General features: G+C 36.7%; 1 protein-coding gene across 7 annotated transcripts in view; it reads right to left on the reverse strand.

Moving 5' to 3' along the window:
* Window positions 1-245: 245 nt before the first annotated feature.
* The window catches only part of LOC126299587 (ras GTPase-activating protein raskol-like), a 703,968-nt gene continuing 676,385 nt past the window's right edge, over window positions 246-27,828 (reverse strand). For all 7 annotated transcript variants that reach the window (XM_049991602.1, XM_049991601.1, XM_049991599.1 and 4 more), the window contains 15 exons: window positions 23,885-23,979; window positions 23,616-23,766; window positions 21,952-22,025; window positions 21,079-21,180; window positions 20,461-20,645; window positions 18,328-18,497; window positions 17,916-18,078; window positions 17,492-17,750; window positions 16,690-16,838; window positions 15,277-15,443; window positions 14,138-14,394; window positions 10,435-11,237; window positions 9,545-9,663; window positions 6,415-6,560; window positions 246-3,475 (listed from right to left, as the gene is read on the reverse strand). In XM_049991602.1, coding sequence (XP_049847559.1) covers window positions 3,166-3,475; window positions 6,415-6,560; window positions 9,545-9,663; window positions 10,435-11,237; window positions 14,138-14,394; window positions 15,277-15,443; window positions 16,690-16,838; window positions 17,492-17,750; window positions 17,916-18,078; window positions 18,328-18,497; window positions 20,461-20,645; window positions 21,079-21,180; window positions 21,952-22,025; window positions 23,616-23,766; window positions 23,885-23,979 — 3,150 coding nt within the window. In that variant the 3' untranslated portion in view covers window positions 246-3,165. The remainder of the gene's footprint in view (window positions 3,476-6,414; window positions 6,561-9,544; window positions 9,664-10,434; window positions 11,238-14,137; window positions 14,395-15,276; window positions 15,444-16,689; window positions 16,839-17,491; window positions 17,751-17,915; window positions 18,079-18,327; window positions 18,498-20,460; window positions 20,646-21,078; window positions 21,181-21,951; window positions 22,026-23,615; window positions 23,767-23,884; window positions 23,980-27,828) is intronic.

The raw sequence follows: 27,828 nt of genomic DNA on the forward strand, positions 1-27,828 counted from the left end.
ATGTTTAGCAACTAAATAAAATTTCTGTCAAAGATAAAGCACTTGTTTTCTTTTTCATATTCAATGAATATATAGAAATTATCATTTGTAACTGGATAGTTCTCTTATGTGAGACTAGGAGTAAAAGTGACTTGGAGGGGGCTGAAGGAGTTTTAAGAGAGGAGTGTAAGAAGTGTTTATAATTACAAACAGGCAAATAATTTAGGGCATATGCTAGCTCAAATGAAATTTAAAACAACAGAAAATTCAACTAAATACTTTATTAAATCCTGGGGTGGGAAGATGTCAGTTATGATACAAATTACACGAGTAAGACTCCAACACATAAATGGAACGAGACTAACATTTGTCTTATGTAAAAATAAATTACTGTGTACATAATGAAATACTATTTAAATTATTTATAAATCCGATGTGACAATAAAGTAAACAAACAAGGAAATTATCTAAAAAAGAAAACAAAACACACATTACAAATACTTTGTATGAAAATCTGTTTTGCACTTTGAATGTAAAAAATGTAAAATATTTTACACAATCAGCAATAAAAGCTAACATTTGTGCTCATAATCAAACAATTATATATAAATAATTACATAGATTATTTAATACCACTTTCAAGTGCAATATACATAATACAGTGTGTTTCTATTTAATGTCAGTACTATCCCTACAAAAACAGAATAACATTCAGTACACAATATGTAGAGACAATATGACATAGATTTGAACAAAACTAATCTTTGGTAATAAGAAATTTACAACATACATATACACCTTGAACTATACGTTATACACTAATCACAATTAATACAATCTCAATTAATAGATGAGATGTAACACAAATGTTGTAATATGGAAGTCTAATGAAACAACCACTGTGACAGACGAAATGTGTATCAGATCAAGATTAAAACATGCAGCGAGAACAGATAATCAGGTAACACAGAACTTCATACACATGACTACAATATTTTTTTCAATACAAGCCTATCATAAATACATGAGAAATTCATTTCAATTATACTGGTATGATCTGAAGGGTCAGCTGATTTAACATTCAGTATTTTATATTTTGACACTTACAACAGCACACAAACACAATTACAGAATTTAAGTGCAATGACATTTAAGTAAATGACATCTATTTTCTTTAAATGACAATAAAACAGTACACATACTTCTCTGTTCATTGGCGACACAAATATAATACTAAGAGAGTAATTGTTTTTATGATTATTTCTTTTTTCTCTAGTTTCAATACTCCTTTAAATAAATTTTAGGAAAAATCAAACTTCAAAATACTGCTTTGTTGTATTTAACATAATATTAATGATATTTGATCACTGAAGTAAGAACACATGAAAGAGAGACATAAAAGGAAGCTACGGTAAAATAATGCTAGATTGCATTAATAACAGACTTACAAAAATTACTGGATTTGGTTTAAACCATTTACAAGAAGTGAGACATATACTAACTTCCAACTAGTTGTACTATCTTCATTTATAATTTAAAACATAAATGCAAAGCACAGAGGAAGAAACTATTCAGAAATTTCTTCATCTATTAAGACTATTTCATGGGTACACTTCAAGGGTCATACATTATGATAGCAGTTCTAAGCATTGGTGCACCTGTTTAAATAGACTATTTCTGAAAGTGCAGTTCTTACAGCTAACACTCTGAGCTGAAAATGAGTCTTGAATGGCATCTGCAATGATGATGAGAAATGTTTATGACAAGATTTGGGACAAGCCTTTTTTTTTCTTACAACTGGTCTGAAATCCCTATGACAAAATAACAAACTTCATTCTCTTTCCAGCTTTCACAGCCTTTACCTGAATGTACCATTGAATTCTTTGTTAGCAAGAGAAAGTTTCTATCAGTTTCAAATACATTTTTATCTAACGTTCAGTACAACAGTGAAAAAATATTTGTGCAATGGAAGTTTTGCACAGCTGGTTAATAAAATACCAATATCTAATATTTGAAAAATACTTTGCACATATTATTTCCTAGCATGTGATATATTTAATTGAAGAATGGAGTGTGCAAATAAAATACTGTATTTAAAAAATCACAGGTTTTAAGCTCTGACTTCAAATGATGATTTCTTTTTAGTGAATTATTATCAACACACATTAATACAATGCGTGATGAGAACTGGTTTGCTTTGTACATAATCAAAATTGTTCTCAGAACTGAAACAGCTTTACATGGATGGCTACACGAAGAGAGAGGCAGTCTATTTTGAGTGAGAAGCAGCTACTAGCTGCAATAATATTATAGGAAATAACAGTTATGCAAAAGTGATAACATTGCAGTAACATTTTCATGTATTCCAGATTCACACGGTAAAATTGTTGGTTTTATACAGTGTTGTGAACCCCATTAATAATGTGCAGCAAGTAGCACCCTAATAAATATGGGACAATTCTTGCAAATGTCCATCAAATATTCTTTCACTTCTATTGCAAGCAGCATCACCTTTTCCACCATTCCTTGCTATGACTGATATATGGTTATTACAATGCAAATCAACTTTCCAATTCATACAGGCCAAAACAACATATAACAGGAAGTGAGATACCCAACATGCTTCAGACATATCAAATTAAGTTAACCTCAACAGAACCACACAAAATTTTGGATGGATTACAAGGAGAAAAAAATATTATTGTTACTGTATGTCCTATTGTGTATAGAATAATGTTATGACTTGCTGTTTTGGTCTCTTTTACAAATACTGATACATGTTTTAAATAATAACATAGCCACAAACATTATTAAAAGCATCAAATCCACAGGCATGTCCATGTCCCATTTAACTGGATGAGGATACACTATAATATAACTGCTACATGTCTTGTATCACAACATTCTTTCAACATTAGGTCATTAGTTCCTTCAAATAGGTAAGCCATCACTCTCTCAAATACCATTCATCTATTCACATGTTACTGTTTCATAGTATTTCCATACAAAGAGGTATATACCAGCATGACAAATCAGATCTTATTATCCTTGTCCTCTATTACTATCAGGCTGTTATTTCACAATCACAGTAAATATGAGGTGACATCAAACATAATCTCATATGTGAGTGAAACATGGGTGCGAAGAAATGTGAAAAGCAAGAACTGCAGCATGACAATTCTCTTTTTAGCAAGATGAACTCTTCAGTTCACCAAGTTCAGGCAAGAGGTGGGAGCTCTGCCCAGAAGCATGTAGGTCATATTTTTCCTTCAAAGTAGCAAGTGCATTTATTAAACGAGTGTTAGCTGCATCTAGTGCAGCTATTTTGTTCTCCTGTGCTTCAATTACTCGTTGCTTATCTGACAGAACTCTTGACATTTTCTGTTGTTCTCGCTGAAGCTTATGTTCCTGAGCTTCAATAACACGCTGCTTGTCTAGAAGAGCCCTGGACATTTTCCGCTGTTCACGATGAAGCTCTTCCTCCACAGAAACCAATCTGAGAAGCAAAAATTTTACACTGTATATCATGTGCATGTTCTACAAATAGCTAGACAGTGTTGAACACTACAGGATTTAAATGTACATAAAAACAAATAAACATGCAATAATCAGATATGCATACAATAAAAATAAAGCCATGTGATCAGTTTGCACATAACAGAAGCACAGTGGTGAAGTTGAGATGTGTCAGTACACATTGTGAAAGAATACACAAAAGTAAGAGACACTCTTCAAAGCCTATGGTGTCATTTTCTCAGTAGTTGAACATGGTGACATGAGACATTAGTTTAGAGAAACTAACAAAGTTGTTGTAACAACAATACATTTTCTACATTTAAGCTTCGAATCATAGCCACTGAGCAACTGAAGATGTCAAATGACATAAAGAAAGGAACAAGACTAAATAAACATACATGAGGCATTCTGGTCACTAGACACTTCTGAAGTGAATGGCAGGAGATGGAGAAAATACACTGATACTTCTCAGCCGAGATATTAATAACATTACAAGGAGTAACTTTTATTTGTACGTATGAAACAGGACATGTACCTCTAACTGAAATAAGTAGAGGTGATATTGTAATGTGAAGAAAAGCCTCATGAATCTTCATGCATAAATAGATTCTCTCGCTACGAACTTTATGAGAAATTCACAAATAACTCCTGAATATTTTATATGTCACCTTATCAATGTGTATCTTATTATAACATGTAGAAAAAGTTTATCCTAAAAAAATGCTAAAAATAATTTGTATCATTACTGAAACACCTCATTAATCATGGATGCAAATTTCACATGTGTGAGTACTACAATTGTACTGTGTACCTTTGCAGAAAATCCTCAGATGTGCATTTAGATGATTAAATAAAACTATTATATTGAAGTAGTCATTGGAATAAGATTTTGAAATGAGTTATTTTTAAAACTGTGTTTCCTGTATAACCAACTGTCCATTTGTAGTATTTTTGAAATCTTATCATTTCTTTTTATTTTACAATCTGGTAAAAAACTGCTAGTGAACATCAGTGACAAAACCTACTTGAAATATTGGATTGATAGCTTGTATTAGGAAACTGGCTGTACATACCATCTTCCAAGGAATGCAGTAGCTGCAAATGAACAGAACTGAACTACACATTGTTTGTTAATGTATATTATCCACAGCTCCCACAAGAGCCATTGTGAAGACATAAACAAATAGTTCTGCTGTTTTGGGGAGTTATTTCATTAACATTATTACCTCAGTTTTGAAGGTAATTAGAGGTGTATGGTTGCAGAGGCACTGTTCTGAACAGATACTTATAAATTAATGTTATTCAAATTTCCAAATTATATAAAGGTATAACTTGTCAATGGTGACAAGGAGCTGCTGCCCTTTAAACAACTACATAGATTTGCCTGAAATTATCACAGAAATTTTACATTTTATTTAATTTGCCATTAACAATGAAAACTGTAACAAATATGAATACACATGTCCAACAAATTTATCCTAGGAAAACTCTGCTCACCCAGGACATAAGAAAAAATCAGTCTTCAGTTATGCAAAATTGCTGCATGCTGAGGTGTCCATTCATACTACACATTCAGTATATTATGCATATAATTATCAATCAGAGAGATAACATAAATGTTGTTTGAATCCAGTACTTGAAAAACAGCATATGTTTCACCCTAGATGGGAATCTAATACTTTTTCGTCACTCACTTATCCTAACACTGTCCTAGCTCCTATTCTGAGCATCAAACACATTTATCTCATGTCATAGCCTTGATGAGAACACACAAAAAAGACAAATTTAATTAATCAATTTGTTCGTTTCTGTTGTGGCTTCACATCATTTGTAAATATCTGAACCCACATATCCTATTTAGTGTTTACATTCACCATCAACACTATCAAACAAAATATAAGAATAAGTACATCACAAATAGCAGCCCTTCTTAACGGATTCCTTTGAAAATAAGAAAATCTGTACCATTTTAGCAATGGCTTCCCAATGACACCTGTCATATCCAGCTTATAACATTACAGAGCACAGCAGTTTCCCTGTGCTCCCCAGGCTGAGCAGTAGTTGTCTTGAATTGTCCCTCACTCAGAATGTGGACCTATTTGCTACATAAATAGCAAAAATTCACATTCTAATAAAATACAGTGGCTCCCCCATACCCTACGTAGGTTGCCTATGCAGGCATAATGAAGGTAAAATACAAGCAATACCACTGAGATCCAAAGTCTCATTGCCACATCCTGCACTTCCTTAAATTAGCACAACTAATAGTATGTGGGTAGTACATAATGCTTGTCAAGCCAGTGGCGACGGGAAAGACAGCTGTGCCGTACGGAAACAAACAAAGTTGTTTTGCATTAGTGGGCTCTTATATCACTAACATTCTGATAAAGACTAGAAACTACACAAATTAGTCTCTTCTGGATTTGATAAGAAAATGTATAAAACATGTAAACATTCATAGTAATCATGGTGCATTGATTTACTGCAAAGGATACATGGTGTATCTGTTAAAAATTGTTTTCATGAAGAAACTGAAAGGAGATCTAACAAAGAGGGATGAGATCCATGTTTCCTTTTTAACACCAATGTATCAATTAAACATCTACATCTTTCATATCACATACATTGTCTTACACAATCCAGATTTTATCAGTACATAGAATGTATTGTACAGCAGTGCTATAATGGCTCCTGCTGCTTTACCACTTTAATATTAGAAGCATGTGATATTTTTAATTAAGTGCACAAATAAGAATATAATGTTACTTCGATGTATAATGCAAAGATGCTGATAATGGACAGAGCTGTCACGAGTATTTTGAATAACCTGAGAAGAAAAAAGTAAAGCTCTTACACTTACTTACTGAATCAAAGTCTTATAGCTACAAAGCACATATATAACTAATTTATGGGACTCACCTAGCTATAATGACTTTCATTTTATTTTCACTGCTGCCAGCATCCCGGTCATGTGAATCAGCCAAATTTCGCTGTTGTTCGGCCTGCTCCAGTTTCAGGGTCAACAGATGAACATCTGCTTGGAGCTTTTCAATTTCCCTTTCATACTGAAATAATTAAGTTACCTCATTAAATATGATGTCTGTTAAGATTCCAAAAGTTCAGAAATATAATCAATGAAAGAAAAAATACTAATAATCACAGTAAAGCTTAGCCAGAAAGTTCACAGTCAAAGTTAAAAAATATAACTAAGTTAACGGTGTTCAGGAAAGATAGATTAGGCAGAATTGGTGGTGGAGTGTTTGTGTCTGTCAGTAGTGGTTTATCTTGTAGTGAAGTCGAAGTAGATACTCCGTGGGAATTGGTGTGGGTGGAGGTTATACTTAACAGCCGAATTAAGTTAATAATTGGCTCCTTCTACTGACTCCCAGACTCCGATGATACAGTTGCGGAACAGTTCAGAGAAAGTTTGAGTCTCGTAACAAATAAATACCCCACTCATACGGTTATAGTTGGTGGGGACTTCAACCTACCCTCGGTATGTTGGCAAAAATACTTGTTCAAAACCGGTGGTAGGCAGAAAACGTCTTCCGAGATTGTCCTAAATGCATTCTCCGAAAATTATTTCGAGCAGTTAGTCCACGAACCCACGCGAATTGTAAATGGTTGCGAAAACACACTTGACCTCTTGGCCACAAACAATCCAGAGCTGATAGAGAGCATCATGACTGATACAGGGATTAGTGATCACAAGGTCATTGTAGCTAGGCTCAATACCATTTCTTCCAAACCCATCAGAAACAAACGCAAAATAATTTTATTTAAAAAAGCGGATAAAGTGCCACTAGAAGCCTTCCTAAAAGACAATTTCCATTCCTTCCGAACTGACTATGTGAATGTAGACGAGATGTGGCTCAAATTCAAAGATATAGTAGCAGCAGCAATTGAGAGATTCATACCTCATAAATTGGTAAGAGATGGAACGGATCCCCCGTGGTACACAAAAAAGGTCCGAACGCTGTTGCAGAGGCAACGGAAAAAGCATGCGAAGTTCAGAAGAACGCGAAATCCCGAAGATGGGCTAAAATTTACAGACGCGCGAAATTTGGCACGTACTTCGATGCGAGATGCCTTTAATAGGTTCCACAACGAAACATTGTCTCGAAAGTTGGTAGAAAATCCAAAGAAATTCTGGTCGTATGTAAAATACACAAGCGGCAAGACGCAGTCAATACCTTCGCTGCGCAGTGCCGATGGTACTGTTATCGACGACTGTGCCGCTAAAGCGGAGTTATTGAACGCAGTTTTCCGAAATTCCTTCACCAGGGAAGACGAATGGAATATTCCAGAATTTGAAACACGAACATCTGCTAGCATGAGTTTCTTAGAAGTAGATACCTTAGGGGTTGCGAAGCAACTCAAATCGCTTAATACGGGCAAGTCTACAGGTCCAGATTGTATACCGATTAGGTTCCTTTCAGATTACGCTGATACTATAGCTCCCTACTTAGCACTCATATACAACCGCTCGCTCACTGATATATCTGTACCTACAGATTGGAAAATTGCGCAGGTCGCACCAGTGTTTAAGAAGGGTAGTAGGAGTAATCCATTTAACTACAGACCTATATCATTGACGTCGGTTTGCAGTAGGGTTTTGGAGAATATACTGTATTCAAACATTATGAACCACCTCGAAGGGAACGATCTATTGACACGTAATCAGCATGGCTTCAGAAAACATCGCTCTTGTGCAACGCAGCTAGCTCTTTATTCGCACGAAGTAATGGCCGCTATCGACAGGGGATCTCAAGTTGATTCCGTATTTCTAGATTTCTGGAAAGCTTTTGACACCGTTCCTCACAAGCGACTTCTAATCAAGCTGCGCAGCTATGGGGTATCGTCTCAGTTGTGCGACTGGATTCGTGATTTCCTGTCAGGAAGGTCGCAGTTCGTAGTAATAGACGGCAAATCATCGAGTAAAACTGAAGTGATATCAGGTGTTCCCCAGGGAAGCGTCCTGGGACCTCTACTGTTCCTGATCTATATAAATGACCTGGGTGACAATCTGAGCAGTTCTCTTAGACTGTTCGCAGATGATGCTGTAATTTACCGTCTAGTAAGGTCATCCGAAGACCAGTATCAGCTGCAAAGCGATTTAGAAAAGATTGCTGTATGGTGTGTCAGGTGGCAGTTGACGCTAAATAACGAAAAGTGTGAGATGATCCACATGAGTTCCAAAAGAAATCCGTTGGAATTCGATTACTCGATAAATAGTACAATTCTCAAGGCTGTCAATTCAACTAAGTACCTGGGTGTTAAAATTACGAACAACTTCAGTTGGAAGGACCACATAGATAATATTGTCGGGAAGGCGAGCCAAAGGTTGCGTTTCATTGGCAGGACACTTAGCAGATGCAACAAGTCCACTAAAGAGACAGCTTACACTACACTCGTTCGTCCTCTGTTAGAATATTGATGCGCGGTGTGGGATCCTTACCAGGTGGGATTGACGGAGGACATCGAAAGGGTGCAAAAAAGGGCAGCTCGTTTTGTATTATCGCGTTATAGGGGAGAGAGTGTGGCAGATATGGTAAGCGAGTTGGGATGGAAGTCATTACAGCATAGACGTTTTTCGTCGCGGCGAGACCTTCTTACGAAATTTCAGTCACCAACTTTCTCTTCCGAATGCGAAAATATTTTGTTGGGCCCAACCTACATAGGTAGGAATGATCATCAAAATAAAATAAGAGAAATCAGAGCTCGAACAGAAAGGTTTAGGTGTTCGTTTTTCCCGCTCGCTGTTCGGGAGTGGAATAGTAGAGAGATAGTATGATTGTGGTTCGATGAACCCTCTGCCAAGCACTTAAATGTGAATTGCAGAGTAGTCATGTAGATGTAGATGTAGATGTAGATGTAAATAAGAGAAGACTAGTCATCTTCAAATGAATAATTACAGTTTGCATCAGAAATCATTAGGTAACAAGCTTACACATCAGTTTAATTTTAATTACATATAGATTTTGTAAACACAAACTGCTTTACAGTTCATGTAAAATTTTGTGGAAGTCAACAGAAAGATGGAACTTACCTCTTCTATACTTTTTGCACTGCAGTTCTTGCTGCATCGAATGTGGCACGTATCTTCCTCTGAAGAGTCAGACAGATCCCGTGTAGAATCCAAGGACAGCCGCCGCCTCAGTATCTGGTCTGTTGTAAATGAACAGAAATATGAGTTGTTAGAAAAGTACAAAAAACAATATGTTTAGATTTGCAGTATTGGCTTTACAAGTTCCCCAATATTTATGAAAAACTGATGAGGTTTCAAATTTTTTTCTGCAGTTTTTTTAAATGATGAACCCGTGTACTTCATGTTTATAATAATTACTGGCTCTGTAACTTCTTGTCTTCTTTATTTTTCTGATGTTTTCCTTAATATTTGTTTGCCTGTTTGACTTCTTTTCTCAAATTTCTTAATTACATGATATTATCTTCTCTAATAGAAGTTCCTCTTTTTCTTAATTTACATGCCCATTTCAAATTCTCCTCCTTACCTGGGTAGTACTATTTTGATTCGAACTACACAATTTTATTTAAATGAGTAATTTTGTTTCTCCTTCATCACTACATCACATCTTTTCCATTTTCTTCTTCCATTCAACTCAAAAGTTTTAACTTATCCTACAACCTCTTATTTTATTACACTGACATGCCATGAAAACCTTCATTTGCACTATGAAAATAGTCACCAGTTAAAATTTTATTGTGTCCTCCACAGTATTTCTTTATTATAAATTGACAAAAAATCTGGAAGCTACAAAAGCCTGATAATATTAACTTTTCTTATAAGTGTTGCTGTCTCATTCAGAGTTATACTAATAATCTGAAATCTGAATTTACTTATTGCTTCAGCTCTCATTTTTGTAAAAAAAAATCTAAGTATACTTTCAAATATAACAATAAATGAATTACTAGACATACCTGTACTTGTACTGTGGACATGGTGATGAGGCTGACCATTGACTGCCCTCCAGTTTGCAGCACTACGCATGCCACATTGTGGGTTTGTACGTGGTACTCTAACTGCCGGTGAAAAATGCCGAACTAGTGGAGGAGTAGTGGCAGAAGGCAGTTCCAAAATACCAGTGTTACCACCAACACAGCCACCATTTTCATCAGAAGAGGAACTGCACGAGCGCCTCCGGGGCACCAGCCGACAGTCTGGAGGTGTTGCATCCATGTGGTATACAGGATTTGTAAATGCTAATGGTGCTGAAGCAGTTGTAGGAACAACGTTGTTGTTGCTTTGAGAGTTGCTAACAGGTGCAGGAATATTTGCACTGTTATTGTTATTATTTGCAGCATTCAAGTCAACTGGGCTTGAACTTTGGCTGTAAGCAAAACTCTGGTAGCCTGATGAGGCAACATTTGACAGCTGAGAAATAGATATTTGGCTCCCTTTGTTAACGCAGTGCTCAGGTATAACCTCCTCATCAGCATAATGAAGGAGGTCAGATATTTCATCTAAATTTCCATTCACAACAGCATTCAGTGGCCTAGGGGCAGGCCTCTGTGCTGGAACAACAGCCAGTGCTTGAGGACAGTGAGGACTGCATTGGTGAGCTCCCTCACTGGTCCCAACAAAGAAATCATCTGAGGCAGGTGACATACTAAGTTTTGGCAGAAATGCATTACGAGGAAGAGTGGCTGCACGAGGTGATTTATCTCGGTGTACGGAAGTTGAAATATCACTGTTGTTGCTGCATACCGTTGGGTCATTGTACCTGCAAGAAAAGTACTGATTAATAAAGAAAAGTACTGATTAGTAAAGAATATTATGCATGGATTGGAGATAGAACAAGAGATGTTGTGGGGAGGGAGACACACCTATTCTAACTATATATACAATTTTTCTTGTATAATTTTAGAAGTTTCTTATTGTAATGGTACTTGAAATATGTAACCATTATGGCACCTCACCTCACCCTCTCGATACCAGCAATATTCTACTGTGTTTCTGTAAAGTAGTTAACATATTTCTGAGACAACATTTAGATTTGATTTCGTTAACGTAGAGGTACTTTCATACATCGATATGCTTATATAGCAATGATATTATTCTTATGTGAATTCTTTTTCTTTTCTTCTTCTTTTTTTGCCACTATGATCTTTGACTTACTTGTAACTCTGATTTTTGAGTGCGTAAGCAGTTATTATTCAACCTGTATACTGAGCAAGCAGCGCGGAAAACAAAAGAAAATTTCAGAGTAGGTATTAACATCCATGGAGAAGAAATAAAAACTTTAAGGTTAGCCGATGACATTGTAATTCTGTCAGAGACAGCAAAGGACTTGGAAGAGCAGTTGAACGGAATGGACAGTGTCTTGAAAGGAGGATATAAGATGAACAACAACAAAAGCAAAACAAGGATAACAGCATGTAGTCTAATTAAGTCGAGTGATGCTGAAGGAATCAGATTAGGAAATGAGACACTTAAAGTAGTAAAGGAGTTTTGCTATTTGGGAAGCAAAATAACTGATGATGGTTGAAGCAGAGAGGATATAAAATGTAGACTGGCAATGGCAAGGAAAGAGTTTCTGAAGAAGTCATTTCTGAAAGCATTTGTATGAAGTGTAGCCATGTATGGAAGTGAAACATGGACGATAAATAGTTTGGACAAGAAGAGAATAGAAGCTTTCGAAATGTGGTGCTACAGAAGAATGCTGAAGATTAGATGGGTAGATCACATAACTAATGAGAAGGTATTGACTAGAATTGAGGAGAAGAAGAGTTTGTGGCACAACTTGACAAGAAGAAGCGATCGCCGCTGATAACTTTTTTACATCACCATTTACACCACCATTGTGCTAAGTTGCAAAAGTTTAATCTTCAAGAATGGTTTATGAAACACATCTATAAAACTTTTGAATATCGCAGAATAACACCTAGGCCTCTTTGCATCCGAGCTTGGAATCATCACCACCTAGATTTTCGCCGATTGAGCCATGAGTTCACAACGAGACCAGCGTGGGAAACACAAAAAGATGAGTGCCTAGTTTATCCATTATTTCATGAAAGGACTGTAGGAACTGTGCTCTAATGACACCTGCCACATAATATAACTTTGTTGTTGCCCGAAAATGCAATATTTAGCAGTGTGAGCAACACTACAATCATAATTAATTTTTGACCTTTTGTTAGATTGTGATGGCCATTTTCACAGCAGTTATATATAAACAATCTGCATTAGTTTCCAAATAAAACTGCCTTTGGCACATTGAACATAATTTTTTTTTAAATTTTGTATAATAAATAGAAAACAAAAATAACATGCAGCATTCAAAATGCATTTTTCTTTTAAACTACTGCAATTTTACAAGTATAACAGTATGCTGAAATCAGGTAAAACTTTCATGATATTTTAAACTAGATTCTATTTGTTTTACACTGTTCATCAGGCACCCAATAATGAAATTATATGGTGCCATTGTACTTTTAATAAGTGAGAGGAAAATGCAATAAAAACAATTTTTTGACATTTGTGTTCTTTTGTGTGTTTACATGGATCACACTGAAATTAATTGAATCTCTTTCCATTTTGATATAAACAAAAGGGTTGTATATTTTAAGTATCCAGTCATCAATTACAATTTATTTGAAGAAACTATGCAGAAAAATGTCAAATCGATTCCTCTTACAGAAAATAGCAATAAATTAGTCTGATGATTTTCTGAACCAGTTTAATGCTGTCTGCAGAAAATCAGCATTATTTATATCATTGCATTCATAGAATATCAAAAATATTACAGTCAGTTACAAATCAGTACTGACATAGCCATGTGTTTATTGAGAGATGGCTTGTTTTACCATCAACTCTCCTGCTGAGAGACTGAAATATTTATTCAGTGTGTCCTGTCACATCAGAGCTGTAAGTCATATATTCACTTCTTGTAATACATGGTCTCATCAAAACATCAGTGAGAGAAAGAAAGGCTAAAACTTCAATGATTGACAACAGTTTCAAGAGCAGACTACCAACTTTTCACATTTACATTTCTAGCTGATTACTGTGTTCTAAGTAAATTACCTTATTACGTATATTGTGTTTCTATGGATTTCAACAACATTTCCCTTTCTTTCTTTTTCCTCCAGAAGGTAAAAAAACCAGTTCCAAAATGTCAAGATGTTAAATTGTTTACTATAGTAGCCCCACATGATTTTGTGAACTACCACAGAAACCAAACTAGGTCTGTTATATCTACAAACTTTTAATTTCTGATTAGAATTTTCTATTTTGTATAAAGGCTATCTTAGATTTTCCAGATTTAATTATTTTCCTCTTAACACACATTTGGTCTTGATTTATACAATTATTACATGTCAGGCTAAAAATTCAAAACTACTATTTCTTTGTCATCTTGTTTAGGGTCTACATTATGGACCCTTTCAAAGATTTTATCTCTAATGACATCATTGTCAATGGTATGTTAAACTCTACTTCTTTTATTCACAACCAATAATTTCTTGTATTTGTCACTGATGTATGTAATACAGCATATCAAGAAGTGACTATAGCATTTTTGTTAATTTTAACAGATTTGTTTGAGTTAAAAAAGCAACTACATAAGTGAAAATTTATGGTGGTAAGGGGCAACATCCAATGAAAATTATCTTAATCTATTACCTGAAAATGTTCCTGTTGAGAGACTGATAATGCATTGGCTCAGAACGCCGTGGGGATGGTAGTTTGCCAACTGGCTGGCTAAGAGCTCCATGAACATGATCAAGTATATGTTGCAGCTGTTCCATCTCCAGTCCATGGTTGGTCATACCAGACTTGCCTCCACATTCCCCCAACAATGCTGCCAGAATACTCAGCTGTTTCCCGAGGTCTATATATCCTTCAAATTCCAAACAATTTGGTGAGCCCGCTGGCCGACTCTGAAAACAGAATTGTTGAAGAGTGAATAAAGTGACTTCTCATTTAGTTTATTCAAAATTAAAATTTTGTTTCATATTTTAACAAAATAAATCAGAGTACAATGTTCTGCTAATGGCATTGTCATTAGAGTCAGGTTCAACAATTATGAGGAAACTGAGCATGGAGAGCTAAATCTGGATATGAGTTGAATCCAGTGTCCTAGTGAGTGCAAGTGAAGTGCCTTAACAATTGTGACACCTCACTCACTGGTTTTATATTAATGCAGTACCAAAGTCAGGAACCAATACAAACTGCCATTGTGACTATCAGCCAAAAAGTAGCATACTTCTACACTCAAATAACAAGAGGGTGTAATACTGAGATTGTTATATCCTACTAACAGTTGCATTCCATCATTCACAGAGCAGATGATGTTACTAGCATGCAGAAAAGAGATCAAAAAGTGATGTTTTCTTGGAGTTCAACAGTCAGCTGACAGTAATGTTATTAGGACTGAATTACTCTTGAAAACAAATTCTGTATCACTGTCTAAGAAATGCGTACTTTTAGTTTGTTGTCATTCACAGAAGTGAATAGGGGAAGCATTACCATGACAGCCAATGAGGCAAAAACAAATAATTACAACAGCACTTGCTTATAATTTTTTCATAGTGCTGAGTGGTAAATGCCACAATAGCACTCAACATCATGGTAATTAACTCCTAGGATACAATACACGGATGTAGGTTCTAATACACACTGTATCTACTGACACCAGCACACAGTCTAGCCAAATAGTGGGCACAAAAATATGTAGTTACAGCTATATTAATATCTTAACCTATCAATTTCAATGATATGATTGTACTGAAGATGCAGGTAGTTAATACTGGGTAGCTCACCGAGATAAGTTGTAAGAAATTTTTCATAGCTGGAGCTTCACGTTCTAGGAAGTCATTCATGAATTCCATAAAATTTTCCTTTCCTTGAAAACGTGTGAAGTTTGCAAGTGTTTGCAGTGTTTTTGCAACCAGAGTAAGATTACGAGCAGCCTTCTCATTGGGATATTCTGAAACATACAAGAGGTTACTGTGATAACACAATGTTCATATAAATATTACATTCTTTTAGCTTTTAGTAAATTCTACTGAAGAATAAGATATATTTAATATTAATTAATTCTACAAAACTGTGTAACTCTTGAACTAGTTATGCCAGTTCATTTTATGTCATACTTATACCAGCAAAATACATACAAAGTGGCAAAAGGACACGTGTTTCGAAAGTTTTGATGGCTGACCCCTTGACCCTACCTCGGGTAGGCTCTTGTCATTGTTCAAAAGAGATAACAGTTACATGAATACTGTGGGGATTATTGCTGTGTGTGTAAGTATATGATTTCTATTTTTTCTGCAATAACACTGTTGGAATGTGTTTACGTACTGCTGATGCCATATTTCTTAAACTCAAATTTGTGCTGGTGAATCTGAAGAACTGATAAACTAATCCATATGCCTTTATGTTCTCGCAATTATAGCTTTTGGCAGCAGTAGACACACACACACACACACACACACACACACACACACACACACACACACACACACACACACACAAATACAACTTGCACACACGTCTGCAGTCTCAAAAAACTGAAACCACACTTTTTGTAGTGCCTATCGCAACTCAGCATCTCTCCTATATGGTGGGTAGCAACTTTCCTTCTCTGGTATTGTTACATTCCATCCTGGATTTTTCCATTGTTTGATGATTGCCTTTATGTTCTGCACTAAGGATGACATTCTAGACTTTCAGTTTTATATGTCTCATAATTTCATTATATGAAAATTATTCATGAAGGATGCAAAATGAACAAATGAATATTTTTAGTGTTTGTCTGTCTTGGAATCTACAGCCATTTACCTCAACATTAATTACATTTCGGTTTTGTAATGGAATTGGGTTTTACCATATTGATGCATTCCTGATTTGGAACTAATTATTCAAATCAACAGATAATTATGTATTTGTATATTTATTCTCTTACGATGTGTATAAACATGTGTACTGTACGCATATACAAGAATGAGATGAAACCATTCAATGTTGTTCATTAATCTTCCCTAGAATTATGTGATCATAATTTTTTGTTGTGTGATGTATTTGACCCTCTCTTGTGTACTGCAAGCATGTAGCTATAAGAATATTGGCAATGTTTAATGTTCAAGAACACTGAAATACATTAAAACATTACAATAATGACAAACACATAAATTTACTGATTTTTTCCAATTCTGCATAACACCTTAACCTACCATGTGTTATGTTAAATAGGCTCGGAGATAAAATGGCTGGGCATAAGAAGCGTAAAAATATAGATGCTGATATTAGGTTATCACTGATATCTTCTCGCCCCATTTCAGTTAGCCTCTGTCGGAAAGTGTAGAAACACTCACGCAGCTCTCTGAAAAACAAAAAATGAATATAAATGACACAATGTATGAGAAAATAGTAATAGGCAACACTATATATATATAATGTTACAGCTTGTTTCAGAGCTGTTAGTATGCACATTTATTATGGTGTCAAAGTTTAGTAATAAAACATATGTATGTGATGATATGATATATTCGCTACAGCAGACAGCTCCTCAGTGGAAGAAGCTAGTATGTCTATCTCTCTATGGATTTCTTCCACAATATTCGCGTTTTGCACCATACATCAGTGCAAGCACTAGTATCAGTTACATCTGGTGAGTAACGCCGTGTGCTGTCAGTGTACTTCTAGAAGCCTTGAATAGAAAGTTTAGGAAAATGTTCACCATCATTACCATAAGTAACTGTGCACTGTCAGAGATGATTGAATAAACTGCCAACTGTCTCTGTTTCTGTCATTGACAAAGTACCACCAGCTATAAACTGCACCTTTCAGTTAATTCATGGCTTAGTCACAACTTTTCTTCCATTTGTGCTTATTCCAATTTTTATGTGTTTCAGTAAAAAATGCTAAGTAATAGTACAAAAACATTTACAACTATGTTAGTGAGTTTACGAAAATATCAACCTGTACCTTTATTGTTTGTCTCAAGTAATTATAGCAACAGTTGAAACTACTTACACTGGAAAAGTATTATGGGAAGCCAGAATACGAGACCAAGCCATCTCGACAGCTGCTCGCAGATTAGATTGCTGGCGATGAAGGGCAGCGACACTCGACACTTTAAGAGGATCGACTTCACAGTCGTAGCCACTCTCAACAACGGCAGCGACAAGATCCCCTAAAGTATCTTGTAAATATCGGTCTCCCACAAGCTTCAAGTAGGCTTCCATTGCTTTGGTAGCAAGTGAATTTCCCCGAAATGTCAAACGTTCATCATCTGGAAGACAATTTACATGTAACCCAGTGGGGTAAGGTCATACAGAACAGTTAAAGAAATCTGTTTGATAAGTATCTTAAAAGTTCACATCTTAATGTGACAGAAATTAAAGGGAATAAACTTGGAAGAAAGTTTTAAATCTTCAAGTTTTTTTGAAACTCTTACCAATTCGATCAATATCCATCATTACAACATCTGCCAGAAACTCTCTTGCCATTCCTTCACGTTGCATAACATGCACAAGAGCTGTAGCTATATCCTCCTTAGCTTTTACACTTATAGCAGGCTCCAAGACTTCACATAATATACGGTACTCAGTCTTCAGGAACTGAAATAAGAAGAATACATCAGAAAGGTTTTTACTGATGAACACATTTTTACATAAAAATGCAAGAAACATTTAAAATCATCTGCTGTCATACACATTATTCAAACAATAATTCTATCATACTTACATACAATAGTTAGCTTGAACCAAATTAATTGTAAACACATTGAAACATTTTTGGCTTCACAAATTCATGTTATTTTCCTACATTTGATTGTGTTTATATTTTTATGATTAAATTTTTCATACCTGTAAAAATTCATCATAGACATGCACAGGTAGAATGTCTACTGTCTGAAATCTGCATTTCACCCTTAAAGAGGGGGGATCCTTTGAAAACCCTTTATCTGAGAGCACAGGATACCACTTCTCTGTCAAATAACGTGATGTTACTTCATGAACTGGGATACAAACACTACCTGTAATATAAGACAATGATTTCTGCAATAAGAAATCTGCTATTGTCCATGAAAATTTATGGCACAAAATGATACTTAAAACTGAAAAAGAAATGGAGCTCTGTCTCCTCTCATTTTAAGCTTACATAAATCTACAAATTTAATCATCACTAACATATGGTTTAAAAAATCATGAAAGAAGGCTTTACATATGGAACAGACCTGGAGATGCCAGAAAGTTTCAAATTGATCATATAATGCTAAGACAGAGATTTTGGAATCAGATTTTAAATTTTAAGACATTTCCAGTGAAAGGGTGGACTCTGACTACAATTTACCGATTGTGACCTGTAGATTAAAACTGCAAAAAGATAGGGAGCATTAGGCAATGACTGACCACGACAGGGTAAAAGAGTACAGTAGAAGATGAATGTGTAACTTTGTAAGACAAAATAGTGAAGGAAGCAGAGGATCATATATGTAAAAAAAAAAAACAAGGTGTCCTTGGATATCACAGAAGATCCTAAATTTCATTGATGAAAGGAGAAAATATAAAAATGCGGCAAATGAAGCTTGAAAATTAAAACGATCCTTGAAGAAAAGAAGCAACTGCACGAATATGAGCTGAAAGGTGGAAGGTGCATACAGAGATTCTATACAAGGGAGATGAATATTATAGGAATGAAAGGGGAAGTAGATGAAGTGGAGATGGAAGATATGATATTGTGAGAAGAATTTGACAGAGCACTAAAAGACCTAAGTTGAAAAAAAGCCCTTGGAGTAAACTACATTCCATCAGAACTACTGATAGCCTTGGGAGAGGCAGCCATGGCAAAACTATCTGGTGTGCAAGATGTATTAGGTATTCAGAATACCCTCAGACTTAAAGAAGAATGTAATAATTCCATTCCAAAGAAAGCAGGTGCTGACAGGTGTGAACACTACCAGTCTATCAGTTTAATAAGTCACTGTTGTAAAACACTAACATGAGTTCTTTACATAAGAATAGAAAAACCAGTAGAAGCTGATCTCAGGGGAGAGCAATTTGGATTCACGTGAAATGTAGGGGCATACGAGGCAATACTGACCCTATGACATAAATGACAACAAAGAAAAATTTGGAGTAGGAATTAAAGTTGAGGGAGAAAAAAATAAAAACTTTGATGTTTGCCATTGTCACTGTTATTCTCTCAAAGACAGTAAAGGACCTGGAAGAGCAGCTGGAAGGAACAGACAGTGTATTGAAAGGAGAATATAAGACGAACATCACTGAAAGCAAAACAATGATAATGGGGTGTAGTCCAATTAAATCAGCTGATAAAAGAATAAAATCGGGGAATAAAAACTAAAATTAATGGATGACTTACTATCTGGGCAGCAAAATAACTGATGATGGTAAAAGTAGAGAGGATATGAAATATAGACTGGCAATGGTATGTGAAGCTTTTCTATAGAACAGAAATTTGTTAACGATGAACATAAATTTAAGTGTTAGGAAGTTTTTCTGGAAGTATTTGTACAAAGTGTAGACATGTATGGAAGTGAAACATGGAAGAAAAATAGTTTAGACAAGAAGAGAATAAAAGCTTTTGAAATGTGGTGCTTCAGGAAAATGCTGAAAATCATATGGATAAATCATGTAACTAATGAAGAGGTACTGAGCAGAAGTAGGGAGAAAAGAAATTTGTGGAACAACTTGACTAAAAGAAGGGACTGATTGGTAGGAACATTCTAAGACATAAAAAGAATCACCAATTTAGTACTGGGGTGGAAGTGTGAGGGGTAAAAATCATAGAGTGAGATCAACAGATGAATACAGTAGTAAGCAGATATAGAAGTATATAGGTTGCAGTAGTTATACAGCGATGAAGAGGCTTGTACAGGATATAGTAGCAGGGAGAGCTGCATCAAACCAGTCTTCAGACTGAAGGCCACAATAACAACAACAACAACTGTTTGTAAAAGCAGAAAGTTATATACTTACCAACAAGAACATTTTTATCCCGTTTTTTCTTTCTGTCAGCCTCACGAAAGAGATTAATATTTATCATGTTTACAAGGGGTAAATTGTGAAAGTCAAAGTGTTCTCCCCAGAAACACATTTCACCCTTCTGTTTTGATGATGTTCTGGCATAAAGTGTCTTATCAAGACACAATTCACAAAAATACCTGAAAACAGAACACAGTGTTTAAAAATCAGACAATGGAAAATCCAGGATATTGTTACATTGTTTAAAAAGTAATTCTCTTTATCTGCTCTACTTAATGAATGCATCTGTAAACTAACATGCATAAATTTGAGCACTTAATAACTTGCCAAAACTATATTTATCCTACAGGATAGGTTCACATAGTGCAGTCAATAGAGCTCTGTGTGTTAAATGTAGATGCTGAATGGAAATCATTGGATGGTAAGCCGTTTTAATCCACTGTCAATGTTCAGCATAGTATACACTCTGTTGTGAGTGTCTGTTATTACTGAGAATACATAAAGCTACTATACAGGGGACAATGTAAAGAATTACACATTTATTTAAGTTACATATAAATGCAGTGGCAAATAAGAAAATTACATTAATAATCCAGGGGAGAAAATACTAACCTCTTCTTATTTGCAAGCCCCTTTGCTTCCAGTATCCATATCTTCATAGAATTGTCAATACGGCGTATATTCTCTTGGTGTGGCTGCACAGTTTTCCGCACACTGAAATAGTCAAATATTTCTTTAAAATTATTGACAATTGTGTCGAAATTTAAATCATTCACCTCTCACGTGTGTGTGTGTGTGTGTGTGTGTGTGTGTGTGTGTGTGTGTGTGTGTGTGTGTGTGTTTTATGTCAACAGGACATTAAGTCCTAATCATCCTTCCACCCCATTTTAAGGTGCATCCCAGGACATTCAACTAATGGTAGATTCCAGTTAATAATAAAAATAATAATGCTGTATGAGCCATCAGGCTGGTGCAAGTCTTTCAATTACATGCCATTTCAGCGACTTGTGTGTACGTAAGCCACTAGCACCTGGCATACCGAGATGGTCTCTCAGATAAGTACTAACGGTGCATGACGTTGCTTAACTACTGTGATCAGGAGGGAACCAGTGTCCCAGTATGGCAAGTCCACTGCTTGATTTTGGGTGAAACATTAAGAAATCATTGACATAAATGTTATTCATAGAATGAAAGACATTCATTGAAGAACAAGATGATTCTATGGGTATTGGTGTAGATGTAGTTTATTTCAATTGCCATCAAAATTCCCTCCACATCTCTTCAAAAATATGAGCCCTGATGAGAGTACCGTACATTGAGCATGCATACACAAGATAATGAAGTAGAACTGAATAGTTGGAGTGTCTTTCCAAATGTTCTTTCATCATCAAGGAATTGTTCATTTAATTTAATTAGTGTATGATTATCACACAAAATTTCAAATCATTGTAATGCTATGACACACACACTGCAGAATAACCATACCTGTGCATCCACTTGTCACGTTCATCTGCAGTGCGGCATGAAATATACCATGTATTCCCATTTGGTGGTGTTATCTGGAACATAGTAAAATTCACACTTAAAATTGCAATCCTACCTCATTTGATTTACATCTACCATATGTAATAAACCAATAACATGAGTCATTCACAATGATTTTAATCCTTCATGATTAAAATGAAGTACAGAAGCAGAACAAATGTTGTTCAGATTGGATTGCAGTATGGCACTGAAATGTAATTAAATGTGTGGATGGCATTCTTAGATAGGAGTCACCTTCTGTGATTTTGGCCGCCTGGTGCAAGTCTTTATATTTGATGCCATATCAGCAACTTGTGCATTGATGATGATGATGATTATGGAATAATGATGAGGCCAAAACACACACACACACACACACACACACACACACACACACACACACACACACACACACACACACACACAGTCATGCATGGAGAAAATCCCTGACTGGGCTGAGAATTAAACACGCGGCCCTGTGACTGAGAATCACCAATGCCAAACACAAGATCACTGATTATTCATTCTGCAAAACATTAGTTGTGAAATACCCTTTGGCATCATGTTACCTCTTCTAACCATCATGTTAATTTTCATACTTTAACAGAGCAGTCATTCACCACAATGGACCCATTTCCCTGTAAATATGAAGACTTATTCTTTTGTTGGTTTTTCTTGCTGGCCTGAATACTTAAATCCATGTTACAGCCTACAATATGGAGCAATCTGCCATTCATTTACTAAATGTTGTGAAAACAGTTTTGACTACCATCTTTAACAACACAGTAGCTTTTACACTCTGAGACTAGCAAGCTGAAATCTCGCAAGAACTCTTCTCCTGCACATTTCCTGTTACAGCTGCACATTACACAAAACGATTACTTTTGGTAAGCCTTCATATATGTGCTGAAGAGCCTAAGAAACTGGAACACCTTACTAATATTGTGTAGGGCCTCTGCGAGCATGCAGAAGTGCCACAACATGCCAGGGTGTGGACTCAACTAATGTCTGAAGTAGTTCTGGAGGGAACTGACACCACGAATCCTGCAGGGCTGTCCATAAATCCGTAAGAGTGCAAGGGGGTGGAAATCTCTTCTGAACAGCATGTTGCAAGGCATCCCAGATATGCTCAATAATGTCCATGTCTGGAGAGTTTCATGGCCAGCGGAAGTGTTTAAACTAAGAAGAGTGTTCCTGGAGCCACTCTGTAGTAGTTCTGGATGTGTGGCATGCTGCATTGTCCTGCTGGAATTGCCCAAGTCTGTCAGAATGCTCAATGGACATGAATGGATGCAGGTGATCAGACAGGATCCTTGTGTATGTGTCACCTGTCAGAGTTGTATTTAGATGTATTAGAGGTCCCATATCACTCCATCACATCAGATGCAAACATATAATGCTAATTTTGTAATGACATTCTCTTCTGAAAGGTAACAAAACTGAAACGGACATATAGCCAGTAACGGAAGGAATAAAAAAAAAAGAAGGTGTTGTATTATTATGCAAAGGTATTTAACAGATACTGGTATTTCAAGTCTTACGATATGACTGAGAAATGTAACACAAAAACCATTTTCTGTTAAAAGAGTATAGAGGAGATCAAGAAAGCACTATTGTGGACAGACCTGGAAGCAGTGATCTCTTCCCAACACAGATGGGTGCAACAACTTCATCTCGACAGGTCCAGCACCGAGGTCCAGAGTTTGCATAACACTCTGTCCTGACAGGAGTGACTCGTGAGAGCGACTTGTACGTAGTCGTGGTGGTCCACATACCCTGTAATTGAGATGCAATATCCCTTAAAATACACTTCCCAATTGCTGCATTGCATTCCTGGGAATTCTTGGCTATAAAGCAAAAACGAGAGTAAAACTTTTCAATGTGCAGTACTTACCCTTCAGCATCAACAACCCTCTTCCTCTCTAGTTTTGTGACACTCTTAGTTCTCTTTAGTGGATTGGATCGAAATGAACGTTTGGAGAAGAAATTCTGAAAACAGAAACAGAGTTTGAAATATAGACTTTGATATATTTCTTATAGTAGCTCAAACGAGTACTGCCTATAAACTAAATATCTGTCTTCTTGTAATGTATATGCTAGCTTGAATGCCTTAAATCATTATCATCAGTTTAACTGAATAATGAAAAATAAAATAAACTGAAATGCATCTACATACTCAGTCTTTGCTGATTATGAGTACTGAAAAATTTTGAGTGACTTAAGGTTATTATGCAGGAAGCAGTTAACAGATTTTCATCAATTACTTAGTGAAATTCATTTACTGTCATGTTTTGTGATTTACATGTGTATGCAGGGCTTATATATTCCTCTGACTACCTGTTACTAACTACACATAACCAATGACCAAGTAACAGAACAAATAGATTATTTAGCCTCATACAGTTTCTCCAGTCAGCAACTTTATGGTTTGGGCATAAAAAGGAACTAGTATACAAGTGACGCTTTGAGGTTGTCCTGCTGAACACCAGTCGATGCATAATTTCATCATATCTACATCCAAAAAACCGCTAGAGAATATCGTGCCACATGAAATTATTAATCATTAGACAATTGTAGTTGGGCAGCGGGAAAAACATACCGCAAGATCTCTCTTCCAGTCATCGACAAACATTAATGTCCTTTGTCATACCACTGTACAGTAGTCTAGCGCTACTGTTTTCCCAACCAAGTGCACAGTTAATCGAGCATGGTTCCTGAAAAGATGAGAATGAATACCTCTTGCAGCAGTTCACACAGTATGGTGCTTCAAAGTGCACAATTATCCAGGAGTAATGACGCAGAAGCAGCCTGGTCACTTCAAGAGGAGATCAGTAGTTGATAGATTATGACTATCTACATCTACATCCATACTCCGCAAGCCACCTGACGGTGTGTGGCGGAGGGTACCTTGAGTACCTCTATCGATTCTCCCTTCTATTCCAGTCTCATATTGTTCGTGGAAAGAAGGATTGTCGGTGTGCTTCTGTGTGGGCTCTAATCTCTTTGATTTTATCCTCATGGTCTCTTCGCGAGATACACGTAGGAGGGAGCAATGTACTGTTTGACTCTTCGGTGAAGGTATGTTCTCGAAACTTTAACAAAAGCCCGTACCGAGCTACTGAGCGTCTCTCCTGCAGAGTCTTCCACTGGAGTTTATCTATCATCTCCGTAACGCTTTCGCGATTACTAAATGATCCTGTAACGAAGCGCACTGCTCTCCGTTGGATCTTCTCTATCTCTTCTATCAACCCTATCTGGTACGGATCCCACACTGCTGAGCAGTATTCAAGCAGTGGGCGAACAAGCATACTGTAACCTACTTCCTTTGTTTTCGGATTGCATTTCCTTAGGATTCCTCCAATGAATCTCGGTCTGGCATCTGCTTTACCAACGATCAACTTTACATGATTATTCCATTTTAAATCACTCCTAATACGTACTCCCAGATAATTTATGGAATTAACTGCTTCCAGTTGCTGACCTGCTATTTTGTAGCTAAATGATAAGGGATCTATCTTTCTGTGTATTTGCAGCACATTAAACTTGTCTACACTGAGATTCAATTGCCATTCCCTGCACAACATGTCAATTCGCTGCAGATCCTCCTGCGTTTCAGTACAGTTTTCCATTGTTACAAACTCTCGATACACCACAGCATTATCTGCAAAAAGCATCAGTGAACTTCCGATGTCATCCACAAGGTCATTTATGTATAATGTGAATAGCAACGGTCCTATGACACTCCCCTACGGCACACCCGAAATCACTCTCACTTCGGAAGACTTCTCTCCACTGAGAATGACATGCTGCGTTCTGTTATCAAGGAACTTTTCAATCCGATCACACAATTGGTCTGATAGTCCAAATGCTCTTACTTTGTTCATTAAACGACTGTGGGGAACTATATCGAACGCCTTACGGAAGTCAAGAAACACGGCATCTACCTGTGAACCCATGTCTATGGCCCTCCGAGTCTCGTGGACGAATATCGCGAGCTGGGTTTCACAGGACCGTCTTTTTCGAAACCCATGCTGATTCCTACAGAGTAGATTTGTAGTCTCCAGATAAGTAATTATACTCGAACATAATACGTGTTCCAAAATTCTACAACTGATCGACGTTAGAGATATAGGTCTATAGTTTTGCACATCTGTTCGACGTCCCTTCTTGAAAACGGGGATGACCTGTGCCCTTTCCAATCCTTTGGAACGCTGCGCTCTTCTAGAGACCTACGGTACACCGCTACAAGAAGGGACGCAAGTTCCTTCGCGTACTCTGTGTAAAATCGAACTAGTATCCCATCAGGGCCAGCGGCCTTTCCTCTATTTACTGATTTTAATTGTTTCTCTGTCCCTATGCTGGACACTGTGGCTGCACTGTACTGTATAGGGTACAGTAGAAATTTTCCCCATATTTGGAGAGTCATGCATCCATTTTGAAGGACAAAAACATCACTTCCAACTTCAGAACAATCACGAAGTGCTAAATATCCTTGGATATCACAGTCCACACTACAATTAGCTGAAGAGAGAAATATCTGAAGAAAACTGGTATTCACACAACCCATGATCAATACATATATAACAACCTATGCAGAGAAATACAACAGAATTGTAGGAAGGACAGGTCACACATCATTAACAGCATTTGCAATTAGATAGAGGAACATCACAATCACAGTCGAGTGCGTGATCTCGTCAAAGCATCACCAGTGAATTTAATCCTCATACATGGGCGGTAGACAATGAGGATGGCAACCCCATGAGATGCCACTGCAAAGTGGAAAGATTACTGTGAAACGCTGTGTTCTGGAATTAACAACAGCATGGTCTGTCAAGTGGTTGATCAACTTATGTTGGAGACTACACTCTTATGTAGTGAAACAGAACACAATTCAACATGTGAAGAACTATAAATCTCCTCATTTAGACTGTATACCTAGGGAGACGATGAAAAAAATGTGGCAGGAATGTGCTGATGTGCTGCATTCATTGTGCTGCATTTGAAGCCATGTATTCAGTCTCACACATCCACAGAACAAGCAGGTTTTGTTGAAAGGAAAGGAACTCGTGAACAGATTCCCAACATACAACAAATAACTGAGAAATCTTGACAGTTCTGTGTTCCTGTTTTCATCTGTTTCCTTGATTGTAAGAATGCATTGACTGTGTTGTTTGGGAGAAGTTGTGGCTAGTGTTTGCAGAATTTGATGTCCTAATGCACTTAAGAGCTCAGATCAGAAGTCCACACAACCTCACAGCTGTGACAACAGATTGTGGTGCATCTGATTTTATCAGTGTATCAAAAGGCGTCAGAAAGGGTTGTGTTCTAATCCCCTCAACTTAACATATCATTAGGAATGCTCTTCACGGTTGGACTAACAGCATCTCAATTGGTGGCAGAACTACTAACAACATGTGATTTACTGATGATACCATGCTATAGGCAATAGCAGAGATGAACTTGCTGAGCTACTAACAAAAGTAATCGACATCAGTCTATCACACGCATTAGGAATCCGATCTCAGTAAGTCCAAACTCGTGATAATTGATCGAGGAGCACGGGTTCTACTCACAGGTCGAGTCACAGGAAGTGGAAGTCACACATTCTTTCATCATCTCGGGTAACCATCTGTGACACGGGAAACTGTGAAGATGAGATAAGATGACGGGTCACACTAGGGTGAGTGGCTACGAACAGAACTATAACAAACACCACAAAGGTCTGGTTATCTGAAACACTGGTGTTTTGTGTCTCCTTTTGTGGCTGGGAAACATGGACCCTTAAGGCCAGAGCAAACAGCGTTTTGATGAATTTCAGCTCTGGTGCTGGCACAG

Source organism: Schistocerca gregaria, chromosome X (genome assembly GCF_023897955.1).
Source record: "Schistocerca gregaria isolate iqSchGreg1 chromosome X, iqSchGreg1.2, whole genome shotgun sequence".
Classification (NCBI taxonomy): Eukaryota; Metazoa; Arthropoda; class Insecta; order Orthoptera; family Acrididae; genus Schistocerca; species Schistocerca gregaria.